The sequence below is a fragment of the Mytilus trossulus genome, chromosome 4, assembly GCF_036588685.1.
Source record: "Mytilus trossulus isolate FHL-02 chromosome 4, PNRI_Mtr1.1.1.hap1, whole genome shotgun sequence".
NCBI classification, from domain to species: domain Eukaryota; kingdom Metazoa; phylum Mollusca; class Bivalvia; order Mytilida; family Mytilidae; genus Mytilus; species Mytilus trossulus.
In genome coordinates this window covers 11,665,055-11,679,294 of record NC_086376.1, presented here as the reverse complement: position 1 = coordinate 11,679,294, position 14,240 = coordinate 11,665,055, and the positions used below count along the sequence as shown (strand labels likewise).

The 14,240-nt window shown below is 33.1% G+C and overlaps 2 protein-coding genes across 2 annotated transcripts in view; one reads left to right on the top strand and one right to left on the bottom strand.

The window, feature by feature from the left end:
- Positions 1–559: 559 nt before the first annotated feature.
- On the top strand, positions 560–3,240 carry LOC134714684 (fatty acid desaturase 6-like). The gene has a single exon (XM_063576157.1). The coding sequence runs from the start codon at positions 643–645 to the stop codon at positions 1,714–1,716; it is 1,074 nt and encodes a 357-aa protein (XP_063432227.1). The 5' UTR covers positions 560–642; the 3' UTR covers positions 1,717–3,240.
- Positions 3,241–4,652: 1,412 nt separating this feature from the next.
- The window catches only part of LOC134714683 (U5 small nuclear ribonucleoprotein 200 kDa helicase-like), a 41,679-nt gene continuing 32,091 nt past the window's right edge, over positions 4,653–14,240 (bottom strand). The window contains exons 40-44 of the mRNA XM_063576156.1: positions 13,807–13,950; positions 12,411–12,587; positions 11,847–12,007; positions 10,568–10,649; positions 4,653–5,850 (exon numbers count right to left, since the gene is read on the bottom strand). Coding sequence (XP_063432226.1) covers positions 5,605–5,850; positions 10,568–10,649; positions 11,847–12,007; positions 12,411–12,587; positions 13,807–13,950 — 810 coding nt within the window. The 3' untranslated portion in view covers positions 4,653–5,604. The remainder of the gene's footprint in view (positions 5,851–10,567; positions 10,650–11,846; positions 12,008–12,410; positions 12,588–13,806; positions 13,951–14,240) is intronic.

Genomic DNA, 14,240 nt, shown 5'->3' with positions numbered 1-14,240 from the left:
AACGTTACGGAAGGGCATGTGATAACAATCGAAGCATGTGATAAACTTTTCATATCAGCCCGCTAAGCACCAATTCGAAAAATATGAAATTAACGTCAATTTAATGCTATTATCATACGGTAAAAATTATATGTTATTTAGTCTAAGTAAATGATAAATGTAAATAGCACACAACTTTAAACTTTGATATAGTTTTAAAATTCACAATTCGCATTTGTTGTATCACACATAAATAAAACTCTTAAATTTTAGCACCTCTACCAATAAGAATTATCCTTGATTACAAGTTGGAGGCACAGCTCCTATGTATAATTGAGGATCATACCTGTTCAGAACAGAACAGAAGAAAATCTGAACACATGAACAACAATTTATATTCTACATTCTGTAAATAAATAATATTAAATGTAGGTACTGATGTTAAAACATTAAAAGATGTTGCTATAAATTAAACTAAAGATATGACTCAAGTTAAAAGTCCTAGAACGTCCGTTCTTAGTTGGTTTCCATTAGCCTTTTTTTCGGTGATAGGTTATATATCTGTTGTTATCAACCATCATCACATGACTAGAAATTGATTGATGTATCAGCTGTCCCTTAATTTATTACTACTGCCGGGAGATTTCTTGCCATTCGTTCAAAATGTCTAAAAGTAGACCCAAAGCTAGCAAGGAACTCAAAGTAATCGAAGGAAAGGACGAGAAAAATGTTTATGATTATGTTTCTCTCAAAGAACTTCCAAACTTTGCTGAGTTAAACCAACAAGTAACCAAGCTTGTAGACAGCAGTAGTTGGTGGGACCGGCATGGAGTGGACTGGATGATTCTATTTCTCAGTTTTGGACTTGTGTTTGTTGCTCTTTTCTTAATGAAATCAAGCAATATACAAACCGTTGCGTTGGGAGTATTTGTCCTTGGATGCTGTCATTCAACTATAGCTATTAAAACTGCACATTTAGTTCAACACGGTGCACTTTGTAGTAGTAAAGCGCTAGGCACATTTATGGTCTATTTCGTTTCTGATCTTTGTGGGTCATTTTCTGGAGATCTGGGATATGATATCCATATTAAGGTTCATCATCCACACACAAACATCATTGGATTAGGAGATTCTAGCACATGGAAAGTACCATTTGTACCAAGCTACTTATATATGTTTGTAGTACCTTTGTTTTTACCTGTTGTAACTATACCTATTGTACTAAAAGACATATGGGGAAAATGGAAAAGTCTACTGACATATTTAATACTGATGCCTCTCGGACTAACAATTAATTTGTACCTTTTAATGAATATATCTGGATTCTCATTCTGGGGAGCAGTTTTGTGCACTCTTACCTACAGGGCAGTTCTTGCCATACCTTATATTCATGTCAACATTTTCCAGCACATTGGATTAGCAATGTACTCGCCCAAAAGTCGTCCAAAGCGGATTTATCAGATGTCTACTGGTGTACTCAACCTTCCACGGAATCCTTTCTTAGATTATACCTTTGGACACGCAATAGTAAGTTGCCATATAGAACACCACCTCTTCCCTAAGTTATCGGACAACATGTGCCTAAAGATCAAGCCACTGGTGACTAAATTCATCAAAGAGAATGGTCTTCCATACTATGAAGATACTTACATGAACAGAATGTGGATGTTCATAGAACAATACAATGAACTAATGGTCAATGCCCCACCCATCAGTCATTTTGTAGGGATTCAATGATCAAAAGTTATTTATTTACAGAAATTATATTGTATTATTGATGTTGAGTTTTGTATTAAGTGCTGTTTTTGTTATTTTTCTATGTTTTAAAACTGTTTACCATGACATTATACACAGATGTATAAAGTTTTGTGATTTTTTTTTACTTTTAAGGCCAGTCTATAAAATATCAAGCAGACAAAAAACTACTATGACAGCATTATGTTTTAAAACAGAAAAACAGAGCATACATGAGATGGGCAATAATTACAGCATTGACATGTCAGATTAGAAATGGTACATGTGCTTCAAATCCATCTAGTCTTATTCATAGTTCATTTGTTTGATTATGATGATACTAAAACCCACAATTTGAATTAGGGAAGCTCATTCCAAGTCAGGAGTATGACAGTTGTTGTCCATGTTTTTGATGTGTTTTTGTAAATTTGATTTTGCCATGTGATTAAGAAATTTCCAAATTGATTTTCATCTGAGTTCAGTATTTTTGTGATTTTACTTTTTTTGAGTAAAGACCTATTCATGAAAAGATGGGGTCACTGAATTGAAAGTGTCTTAAGATTGTGATATTTGAAGGAACTGATGCATTATGTTCTTGCACTAACAATTAAGAAAAAAGTCATACAAGTACTTAAAATTAAAGGAGTATTTTTTTCTAACAACCCACTGTATCATTTCCTTAAACTTCTTTTACACACATTTCAGGTTTAGCTTTATTTGTATTACAATAGGTTTGGTAGAGCTGCTTATACCTTGCCAGATGAATTGTTTTCCTGAATCAATACAATACTTACTTTTTGTACATATAATATTTGTTCACATTTATCTTCTTGCATACGGGTAGCTGTAAAGTCATGAAAGTCATGTACATGATATAGTAACATTTAAAATCAATAACAGGTAAAATATCTTATTTTCATGTCTCTTTTGAATAAAATTGCCAACTATAAAAAAAAAAAAAAAAAACATTTTTGATGTCAATGGCATTAGTATGTAAATACATGGAGCTTGAAACTATATGCAATTAATGTATTCAAAGTTTGTTTTTGCTCTTTTATCAAATCTGTGTTGTCATTCATTTTACTTATTTCATATATTTTATGGTTATGAACAAGCTGTCCATATTTATATTTATATTAATGAATACTGTTGTTCACTAACAGATTCCAAATAAAGATTTTGAATTAAAAGCATATAATAGTGAAATTTACTGATTACTTATATCCAAAGAAAGATTAATACAATAGAATACATGTACACACTCATCGTTGTATATTTTATAAATCTTATGTCATAAATGTATTTTAAGAAAGGAATTCCATTCTTTAACTAAAATTACCTTGTATTTATAAGTATTTAGCTGGACCAGGATAAACTGGTTAACTCAATGAAATGTAACCCACTAGATATCTATAATTTTCTATTATTTTTATTGTTGTTTGATTGTTTGATAATCAGTTGTTCATGTTTTGATATTTTGTTATTAAAGGTTGTAATTTTTTAATGAATAAAACCATAGAAATTTGACATTTGTTTTCTTGAAATAAATATATTTTTGTCATCTTATTCTGATGAATAACATGCATCACAAGTGTCTCTTCTACCTAAGTGGTTTCATGGTCACCTAAAGTGCAGATGGTCATAGGATTGGTTAAGACTTGGTCAAAAACAGATATAAGATGAACATGACTGACAAACTGCAGTACATTGAGGCCAATCAGTTCAAAAGAAACATAACTGCATAATTTCTTGTGGATAGGCACATCTACACAGTATGTCCTTATTATCTACAAAGTTTCATGAAATCCTGTTGTGTGGTTTAAAAATAGTTGCCATATTACAAGAGCAGGACTGATGGACTAGTATATTGAGGCAAATAAGTTCACAGGGGCAGAGCTCCTCGAAAATAAGTTGATTCATAATTTCTTGTCGATATGCACATCGACATAGTTGTCCTTATTATCTATAAATTCTGTTGTGTGGTTTCAGAGGAGTTGCTACATGTACGACAAGAACAAGACTGAAGGATGGAGGGGCAAATAACAACATATCCAATGCAAAAATTGTGTGGGGTATAAAAATTAAGTTTTGCTGCTTCTCTGCTGATCACACTGCATTCAGAAGACAGTTTGGGTCAGTCAAAAATTTGTGTTTTGGTAGGATGACACATCTTCCTGCCAACATAAAAGAAGGAGATGTGGTATGATTGCCAATGTGACAACTAACCACCAAAGTTCAAATAAGGTGGATGTAAGCAATAATAGGCAACAGTAAACTGTACAGCCTTCAACCATAAGAAAAACCCATACACTTATGATACAGTATGGTTGGCTTTAAAAGGTGACGACATGAATAATATGAAAAAAATCAATTGAGAAAACTTACAGGCTTATTTATAACAAAACAAATTACAAAAAAAACACGAACATGAACCTCATGCTCCTGGCTTGGGACAGGCACATAAAGACTATGGCAGGGATTAAACATGTTTTTGACGGAGCGCAATTTTCAGACCACAGAATAAAGACAAGACAAGACAATTATTACAACTTAGGCACATATATGGAGCTACAAGAGGATAAGATAGCTTTGTTAGTATACAACCATAAAAAAAACCTTCAGCATTTAAGTTGGCAATATCCATATAGATAACACGCATTAAATATATGCTAATAAAAAATCTACCAATCTTTTACAATGCACAGTATTGCAACCAAGGGAATTGAAATAATTTTTAACCCCCTATATCTTTGAATACAAAGCATTGCGAGGTTAAAACTGCAAAGAAGTATATCATTTACTTTGATAATGAATTTTCAATTGTAAATTTTAACGTAGTGTAATGTTATTCAAAACAAATCTTTTTAAGGGTCAAGAAACCTCATTACAATTTATAACTTTACAATAAATTAAACTTCATATACAAGAAACACTTTAAACAGATTTTCAATGTTATTTATTATAATATACATATATCAACAATACAGCACTGGAATAGAATGATGTAGGTAATGAAAATTCCAGTAGTAGTGACCAGCTGAATACGAAAAACAATTAAATGACATGTTAAATGATAATAAACTTTATTTGTCAGAGATTAAAATTGCACTCAACATTTCACTGAATTATTTGTGTGAAAAAAATGATTTTTAATATTTTTAGTTCAATAACAAATATCTTAACATAACTAACCATAAATAATAATCTTCATATATTTTTTTTCATGTTCATGATTTATCAAACAGCACAGACTAGATATTTCTTTTGGAAACATAATTTAACGAGACGAAATTTATGTTTTTATGATACTTCATAACTCTCATATCTCACTAAACTGATATGAAAGCAATTTATCATGTATAAAAAATTATATTCATTATATTCACACTTCAAATTTATTTACATAAGTGAAATAACAAAAAAATATAAAGGAGTTCACAAATAATTGCTTAAATTTTCAATTACACCATTTTTATATCAACAGATAAATCTGTGCTAAGTACATCTGGTCGTATACTCTCTATCTATGTTTACATATTTACCAATGGTCATCAATATTGTAATAAATTATCTGAATACATTGTCAACAATCAGATCAATACACACAGTGACATTATTTACGTAACTTGGTCATGTGACAAGTTATGCAAATATAATCAAGATGATCTACATGTTAAAGGTCACACATTGTCATTATATATTTGAAATTTTTAAAGTACTTAAACATGATTGAGAATGGTTTTAATCTGTCAATGACATTGAGAGGATAATCTTATCAATTATTTACAGGTTTTATCAGTTTGTCCAAATTTCACTGTTGACCAGACATATCTCTGTCCATCATCGGGGACATACACCAAATTTATATCAGTTGTCTTACTTTGTCACAGTTTAATCACTGTCACTATCACTCTCGTCACTTTCACCCTCTTTGACATCTATGCTGAACTTGTACTCCTGATCACATCCCATGTAGGCATCACTCATATAGTATATAACATAGTTATAATGTCCAGGAGAGGGCGCCACAAAGTCCAACTTAATTTTGGCTTTCTGTTGTAATGTCAAACGTTTGATAGATAACAGAGAATTATTTTTGCTGTCTCCAATAACAACCCACCATCCTTCTTCACGTTTCTGGAAAAAATAAAATACTTATAATATTGTTTCTTCAACAAATTTCAAAATCAAAATAATCAATATTATAAGGGAACCATGCTTGCCAAAAGGCGTATGTTTTCATGATTAACAAGTTTATCGACCTTTTGCAACTCCAATGGTCATTGGACAATGGTCAATACTGAAGAAGTGCTAATCAGGTTATCTTAAAAAATATGTGACCAATGAAAAACAACCCTTCCAAAAACTATCAAGCATTATGGCTAATTATGGCAGGTTATTGTCAAAATATATAACTATACAGAAATGTACAATTTAGTAATGATGTAACAACATAAGAGTAGCTCCAATTGAACTTTTTGTTATTTTTCATATAAATCCTGTGAAAGAACGGAAAAAATATGTAATTTATCAAATCTAGGATATGCTAAAACATGTTATTAACAGCGTCTTTTGATGATTCAAAGCCTGACATGGACCTGGATATTAATATAGATTTAGTATTCAGCTGATAAAAAGTTATATTGTATCCTGCAGATACACAACAGCCCGTGTGGATTTTGCTATTTCCACCTGCCCACCCATGACCACTCTAGCTATATTCTCTTTTTTTGTAAAAATATTGATTACAAATGCTTATCTGCTTTTTTCAAGTGATTGTACTTGCAAATCTTTAGATTAAACAAAAGAAATTGCATGCCCACTCCTATGGGTGGGCAGAGTGGACAAGGTAGAAATTTTGCCCACCTGGTACCCACTCCCATGGTGGGCTGGTGGACAAAGCAAAACCCACCTAAGCTGTAGTGTATGTTTACAGGATTAGTTTTCCTTTCCAATAAATTCCAGTAGAATTTTCTTTAGTAACAGTAAGCTTTATTCAACTGATTTATATGTTATGGCAAACATTTAACCTAATGATATAACCTGAATTTGAGCTTCTAGTGTGGATTTTTTTTTTGTCTCTATTATTGGGCTGCTTGTTTGTTATCTATATCAGCCTAACTTGCATTAAAATGCGTTAGATATTTTTTAAAAATAAAAAATCTTTATCTACATATTCTCTAAGAACTTAAACAGTTCTCATCAATATTTTTTTTTTATCTCATTGTTTGTATTGTATAACGAAAATTATTGATGTTGTAATGTGTTCTTTAGGGCACACAAGTGGAAATGAAATATCATCTTCTTCTTACAATGCTACATTAAATATACCCCACCCATGAAACAAACAAAACTGGCCATGGGGGCTAATATAGTTTAGACTTGGAATAAGGGCAAATCAAAAGCTACAATATCAAAACTACTATACAATCAAAGCGCTGTAAGCACTGTAGGCAGTTAACCAAAAACCAAGGCAAACCTAATTATGAAAACTGTGGCAATGTTGCTTCAACTTTTTTTTAAAGATTTAAAAGAACAAACATTAAACATTCATATATAATTGTACATTTATGTTCACTTAATGAATTAATCATTAAGGCAAATAATTTATATTTTATCAAGGTTTTCAATAGCAACACACATGACCACGAATGGTCATGAGACTTTCACGAGTCAGCAGTGGTACACGTTTGCAATGATTGCAGTTCTTCTAGTTGATCGTAATTGTTCTTATTAGTTGACTGTTAGTAGTTCAAGTTGACTTTAGTACGAGTTTGTAAAAGTATGAATGGAGTTGCTTCCCTGGAAAGAAAACTGAAGTTTGTGTTGTACAGTACAAATGTTTTGAGACACAAATCAGACAAATGTTTACTACTACAGGGATCAATGGTGAGGTCTGACTGACCTGTCCATAGTAAATGTAAATGACTCCCACCTTCACCCCAAGTCCATGATGTCTAAGTTTGGAATAAATGACAGGTGTTAGGGTCTAGCAAAATGATATGCATATGTGTCGCCTATGAGATTGACCTTGTATGTCATTCAATCTTTTTTTGAAATGACAAACAGGATTGAATATGGTTTAGGCGTTGGTATCTCAATCTTTTACAAGTTCTCAAAACACACACAATAGGGTGTGGGATGACCCTAGGGACTACCCCTATTTTTCATTTGATTTTTTATGTTGTCCCATACATGAATATATATGGTTTATGGGGGGGGGGGGGGGGGGGATCTCGACTGTTATCAAGTTTTCAAACAGGAGGGGGTGGGGGACCCCAGTGACTTCCCCTATATTTCATTTGATTTGTTATATTGTCCATTACATGAATATATATGGTTGAGGGGTAGGGATCTCATCTGTTTCCAAGTCATCAAACAGGAGTGGGTAGGGTGACCCTAAGGACTCTCCCTATATTTCATTTGATTAGTTCTCATACATGAATATATATGGTTTTATTTAAAGGTGGGGATCTCGACTGTTTCCAATTTCTCAATAAGGTGACTGCAGGGACTCCCCTATATTTCATTTGATTTAGAGTTGGGGATCCCTATGGTCACTGTACACCCTCCTGTTTGAGAACTTGGAAAAATTCTAGATCATCACCCCTTAACCATATATACTCATGTATAAGACTATATAACAAATCAAGTGAAATATAGGGAAAGTGCTTGTGGTCACCCTACCCCTCATGTTTAAGTACTTAAACATGAGGGGTAGGGTGACCACAAGCACTTTCCCTATATTTCACTTGATTTGTTATATAGTCTTATACATGAGTATATATGGTTAAGGGGTGATGATCTAGAATTTTTCCAAGTTCTCAAACAGGAGGGTGTACAGTGACCATAGGGACCCCCTTATAATTCATTTGATTTGTATTGTCCCATACATAAAATGATAAATATATATTGTTTAAGATTGTGGATCTCGACCGTTATAAATTCTCAAACAGGAAGGGGTAGAGTGGCCCCACGAACTCCACCTATATTTCATATGATTTGTTATATTGTCCCATACATGAATATATATGGTTTAGGGGTGGGGATCTTGACCGTTACCAAGTTTTGGTCATTTTGGTCTCTTGTTTATAGTTGTCTCATTGGCAATCATACCACATCTTTTTTTTTATATAAGAAACTTCCAGCTATTTTAACTGACCTATCAAAATTGAGAAGAAAAAAATACCCCTTGAAATTGCAGTAATATGTTTAACTTGAAAAACATTTAACATGCATTACCAACATTTATCACTGATATAAAAAAAAATATACTGTTATCAGGAACATATATATTGTTAGATAAACTCTGTTCCCAGCTGTCACATTGTATTGGATTTTGACATTAAAATTGGTGTACAAAATATTTTCTGCTTTTTCTTTCTTTTACATTTATCTTTTGGTTTTCAATTCCAGTGTTTATATTTATTTACCATGCATGTATTTTGTCACCTGTTTGGATTTTTTTTGTTGATAGCTAAAAAAAACGGAATTACCCTTATCCGCTTCCGGAATCGAATCCGATATTGTAATCTCGCGGCAGCCATTTTATTTTCAATGTTGTTTTTTGACAGACAGTGAGATACGATTTTAATCGGATTTACACATTATTTATCGTCGATTTTCTGTATAAAGATAGCGGTTGAACACATTGGACATAGCTGTCATGAATAGTAATGATGAAAATAAGTTTGAGATTGTTTATTAGAAAACTTTGGTAAAAATGTTTGCAAAGTTATTTTTTTATTTTCTTTCAAGGTCCGTCGGGCAAATCGGGCGTAGTTAGTAACCAAATAGAAAGTCCGACTGCAAAAGTGGAAGGTCCCAGACCTCGGACCACCGCTTATTTGAACCCCTGCGTCCAAATTGAAAAGATACGAAAATTTCGTCTTCTAATTCAAAATTGCCACCAACAGCGTAATCAGTTATATAGACTACTGACGTATATACACGTAGTTGACTACGTATTGACGACAAACAATATTCCTACGACTTTTGCAATTTGGGAAATCTTAACTCAGTGATATTGTTGGCTTTTTTCAAAACTACCTCTACCCTTTTTTATTGGGAAAATATGCATCATTTTTATCAAATTGGGAAATTTATAATAAACCATGAATTTGACTGGAACCTCAATTTGCAGACCCCCTTTCAAGAGGTAAACCCTCATTTGAAATAAGACCCCTTACTGTCAGCGATGATACATAAATGGACCCTCAAATCTGGACATATAGTCACTTTAGGCATGAAAAATGTTTAAATGATTGTATTTCAGTTTGTATTCATGCACAATTACTACTGAGACTGCACTGTTTGGGAAAAAAGATGTCTTTTTGGGAATAATTTTAAGCCATTTTTTTTTCAAATTGGGATTTTTCTCCAGGGGAATAAGCCTGTATTCCCCATTAATTTAGGGCAAACAATATCACTGTAACTACTTGTCTTTAGAGATTTTCGGCGATGAAATATTTCATACATTTGTTCTTTGACATCTTAGCCAAAAGCTCAGGGAATAAAAAACTACATAAGAATTCCTACTGTGCTCTACTTCCTATGTGCAACTTCAAAACTTTTGGGAAAATCGATGATCATTTAAGGTTTTTCTGGTCATATTTTTTGTATTTCAAATGATAAGTATGAAAAAACTGTCCAATAAGTTATAAATAATATAGTAGCCAGCTAGATGGTAATAATGGCATGTATTTCAGCATTTATTGGGTAGCACATAAATCCAGGGTGCTCGCATAAGGCAGCTTAACTGCCTAAAATGACTTTAGTAATCTAAGCTTATTAACAGCCATTGTCCAAGTTTTGAATGATAAACCTCTGAAATAACATAACTTAGTATGCTTACCTGTGGGAAGAAGGGAGCTATGACAGGTCCTGCTAACTCATCTTCTCTTTCTAATGTCACCTGTACATTCACAGCTGATCCACTAGTAAACAAATACAAAGAGTATTATTACATGTAACTCTTAGACATGTTAGAGTCAGCTAAAGTTTTTAAATTCTCTTTGAAAAACATGAAATATTACTAACTGAAAATTAGGCGACCAACATCCAATAGATTAAAATTCATTGTAAAACATACAACTTCATACTAGAATGAATTTTCTTTTATTTGTGAATTTAACACTTCATGACTTGTACCTTTATACTGTTGTACCTTTATACTGTTGTACCTTTATACTGTTATGGTTAATTTTAGTATTTTTGTGAACTTTATCTTAAACATGCATGATGTATTTGCCACTGAACATTCAGCAGCCAACAACCAATCAATAAATCTATTTATCCTGCAATTTGGTGTCCTACTATACAGATACAGCCCTACAGATATCGCTATGCTGTATCTGTATACTATACAGATATCGCTTTAAAGCTCCGCCCACTGCCGGACTGAGTATGGTTTGAATCTGTTTGACCTCAGGATGTGTATTCCCATAGCATTCCAATGACGATGACAAATGTCGATTTCAAAACTTGAATGTGTATAATTGTGTAACTAATACAAAATCAACCATGTCAATTTCAGCATGCATGTTTAGTGAAATTCCATGTCAAGTCTGAAGCGTAGGACAACTCGTACAATTCTGTTTCAAATTGGACACTGTTTTGTTATTTGTTTTTTCTATTGAAATAAGTTGTTAAGTTAAAATAGATAATTATTCACCTTGAGCGATGTATTATTGTTGACCATTCGCGATTCTTTTTTTGCGAACCCGTCTTCAGCGTAATGTGTGATTTTGATATTACAATGCGGGCCCCAAGTGTTCACAAATCGAAAAATAAATGCTAAATATGTTAGTTTTTGTGTCTTTCAAAACACAAACAATATACAGAATTAATTGCAGGATAAAGACAATAACTGTTTAGTGTCTTTAAATATCAGCTGTATTTGTACTCGGCTCGAAACAGGTGTAGTAGCTCGCTAAAAGCTTGCATACACCTCGTTTCCCAGCCTCTTACAAATACAGCTGATATTTAAAGACACTAAACAGTTATTGTCTATATAATTTACACTCAATCTGTTATGAAAGAAACTGTACAATCATCTTGAACTTCTAATGTGACTTCTGTTCTGAGTGTAAGATACAGATTTCAGTGTTTATCTATGGATATGTAAAACTTACCTAGAGATACTTTCCTTATCTTGAACTTCATATGTTAATTCTATGTTAGGATATCTGTTACAGAACCTGGCAACATCAGCCATTTGTGCCTCCGAAAATGATAAAATGGTGTTACGTTCTTCATCTTCCATCTCCATAACATCAAAAATACTCTCTACACCCTGTTAAAACAAGAAATAAATAAACTCTCTATACCCAGTCACTATAAGACACCAATACATCCAAAATACTCTCTACACCCAGTCAAAGTAAGTCAGAAGTACATTAAAAATACTCTCAAAACCCTATAAAAGTAAGACATCAATAAAAAAAAACATAAATTCTCTACACCCTGTCAAAATATGACATCAATACATCAAATATAAATTTTGTAGTTAATTCAGAAATTAATGTGAGTATGCAAAAGGGCAAGTATAAGTCTCTGAGAGCAATATTCTAATAAACATTTAAAGTGATAATAAATAAATATTGTGGTAGAATTAGTGAAATTAGTAAATCAGTTGGTAAATATCAACGACATGGCTTGTATATTATCTGTATATGTAATAAAGGATATGACCTTACCTTGTCAATACATTTTTTGACAATTTCTGTTGTGAAGTGTGGTAACTGTTTGAGATATGAGTCTTTGCCCCACATGGCCTGGGTAACCATTTGTGCCAGTTCCATAGCAGCTAAAGCAGGTGTTAACCATCCATTACTACTAAGTACATCAACACAAGCTTGGATCAAACGTATAGCCTAAAAAACAATAATTATTCTTTACTTCTGTCAGATAGTCAACTTTCTATTTCTTTAGTAAAAATATATTTTACTGAATGATTTTACTGTATGGTATTTCAATTTCTCAAATATTTAATCCATTTATAGTTTCCTAGACCTGTTGATAATTTAATACAACTAAACAAGATATAGGTGTGCTAGTGGTTTATGCCACAGGGCAGTGTTATGCGTCAAGTGTGGTTGCAATTCAATGATTTGTTAACTACCGCTGGCTAGCATACTTGTTGTGTGAAAAGAAAGCCGAGTGCGTAAGTCTTTCCTGCCAGTACATAGCCTCTACACTACCAAGACTCCTGCAGTGCCTCCCCGCGACAGTACACGTAAACTGGGGTCTAGCACCTCAGGCTAAACTGCAGGAGATCTCGGAGCAACAAGGGCCCTAAAGATGCAGTGTGTAGGCCCACCGGTGTGTGGACATGCCCTAGCACTCATCAACCTTGTCCCAGCTATGGGTAAATAGGCGGTTAGATGAGAGTCGTAGCCCAGTAAGGCAACTCATCTAGAAGAGGGTAAACTTCGAAAACAAACCTGGATAGAAAGGATTCATTAGCTCAGGACAGCAGCCCTTCTAGAGGATGGAAACCTTGACTACAAATTCCCTGGCCCTCCAGGTTGGAGTGTTGGGCATGGGGTTAACTCCCCCATCCTGTAAAAACTATCAGTTACAGAAACCACAACAAATGAAACTAGATTGTGGCCTTATGTCCCACTGGGGATGAAGAGGATAAGTAAGTAGACAAGATATAGGTAAAAAATATATTTCTTACTTTCCTCTGAATCTGCTTATATTGAGATACCACAAAAAAAGGCAATCATGGCTGATGACGTTAAAGAAAAAGAACACATCTTTTTGGGATCATTTGGAAAGAAAGAAATATTGTCCAAAAAACAAGTTAAATAGATTCCACCATAGAGACTTGTGCAAAGCAATATTTCTCCCTAGCGGAAAGTTAAATTTCAAATATTTAGTATGCTCTGCAAGCCTCCTGTTATAAATTATAAAATGAATTGTATTGAGTGATGAAATATTATATTTAATTTGATGCAGAGGTAGAATTCACTTTTAATATTATTTTTCATGAAGAATGGTATTGTAGTAAGTTTAATAATTTGATTTCTGTAAATCGCAAAATTTTTGACTGAATGAATAATAAGGGAAATTAAAATAGATTATTACCTTGCTGAGAATATCCTCTGTATCTTGTTGTAGTTCAGCTGATAACTGCATCCTAGATAGATGTGCTTGTAGGAGGAGATTGGTCTTCAGATGTGGATCATTGTACTTAGGATTACTAGGTTTGTTAGGTAGTCTGGAGGAAAGCTGTAACAATACAAATCATCATATTACTGAGTTTGTTACACAGTCTAGATACAAGCTGTAACAATAAACAAGGAACACCCAATCAGGGCTGTGCCAGAAAATCCCCCCATCTGGGAATATTTATTTACAAAGTATTTTCTGGAACAGCCCTTAGTAGTACTGTATGATTTACTTATCATGATTGAATTTGATGCTGAAAATGTTTATGGTCATATTTTTACTTATTTAAAAGAATCAAAAGTAAAAACTCAATGAAACAGACAATATTTTTCTGCACTTTTTAAAGATAT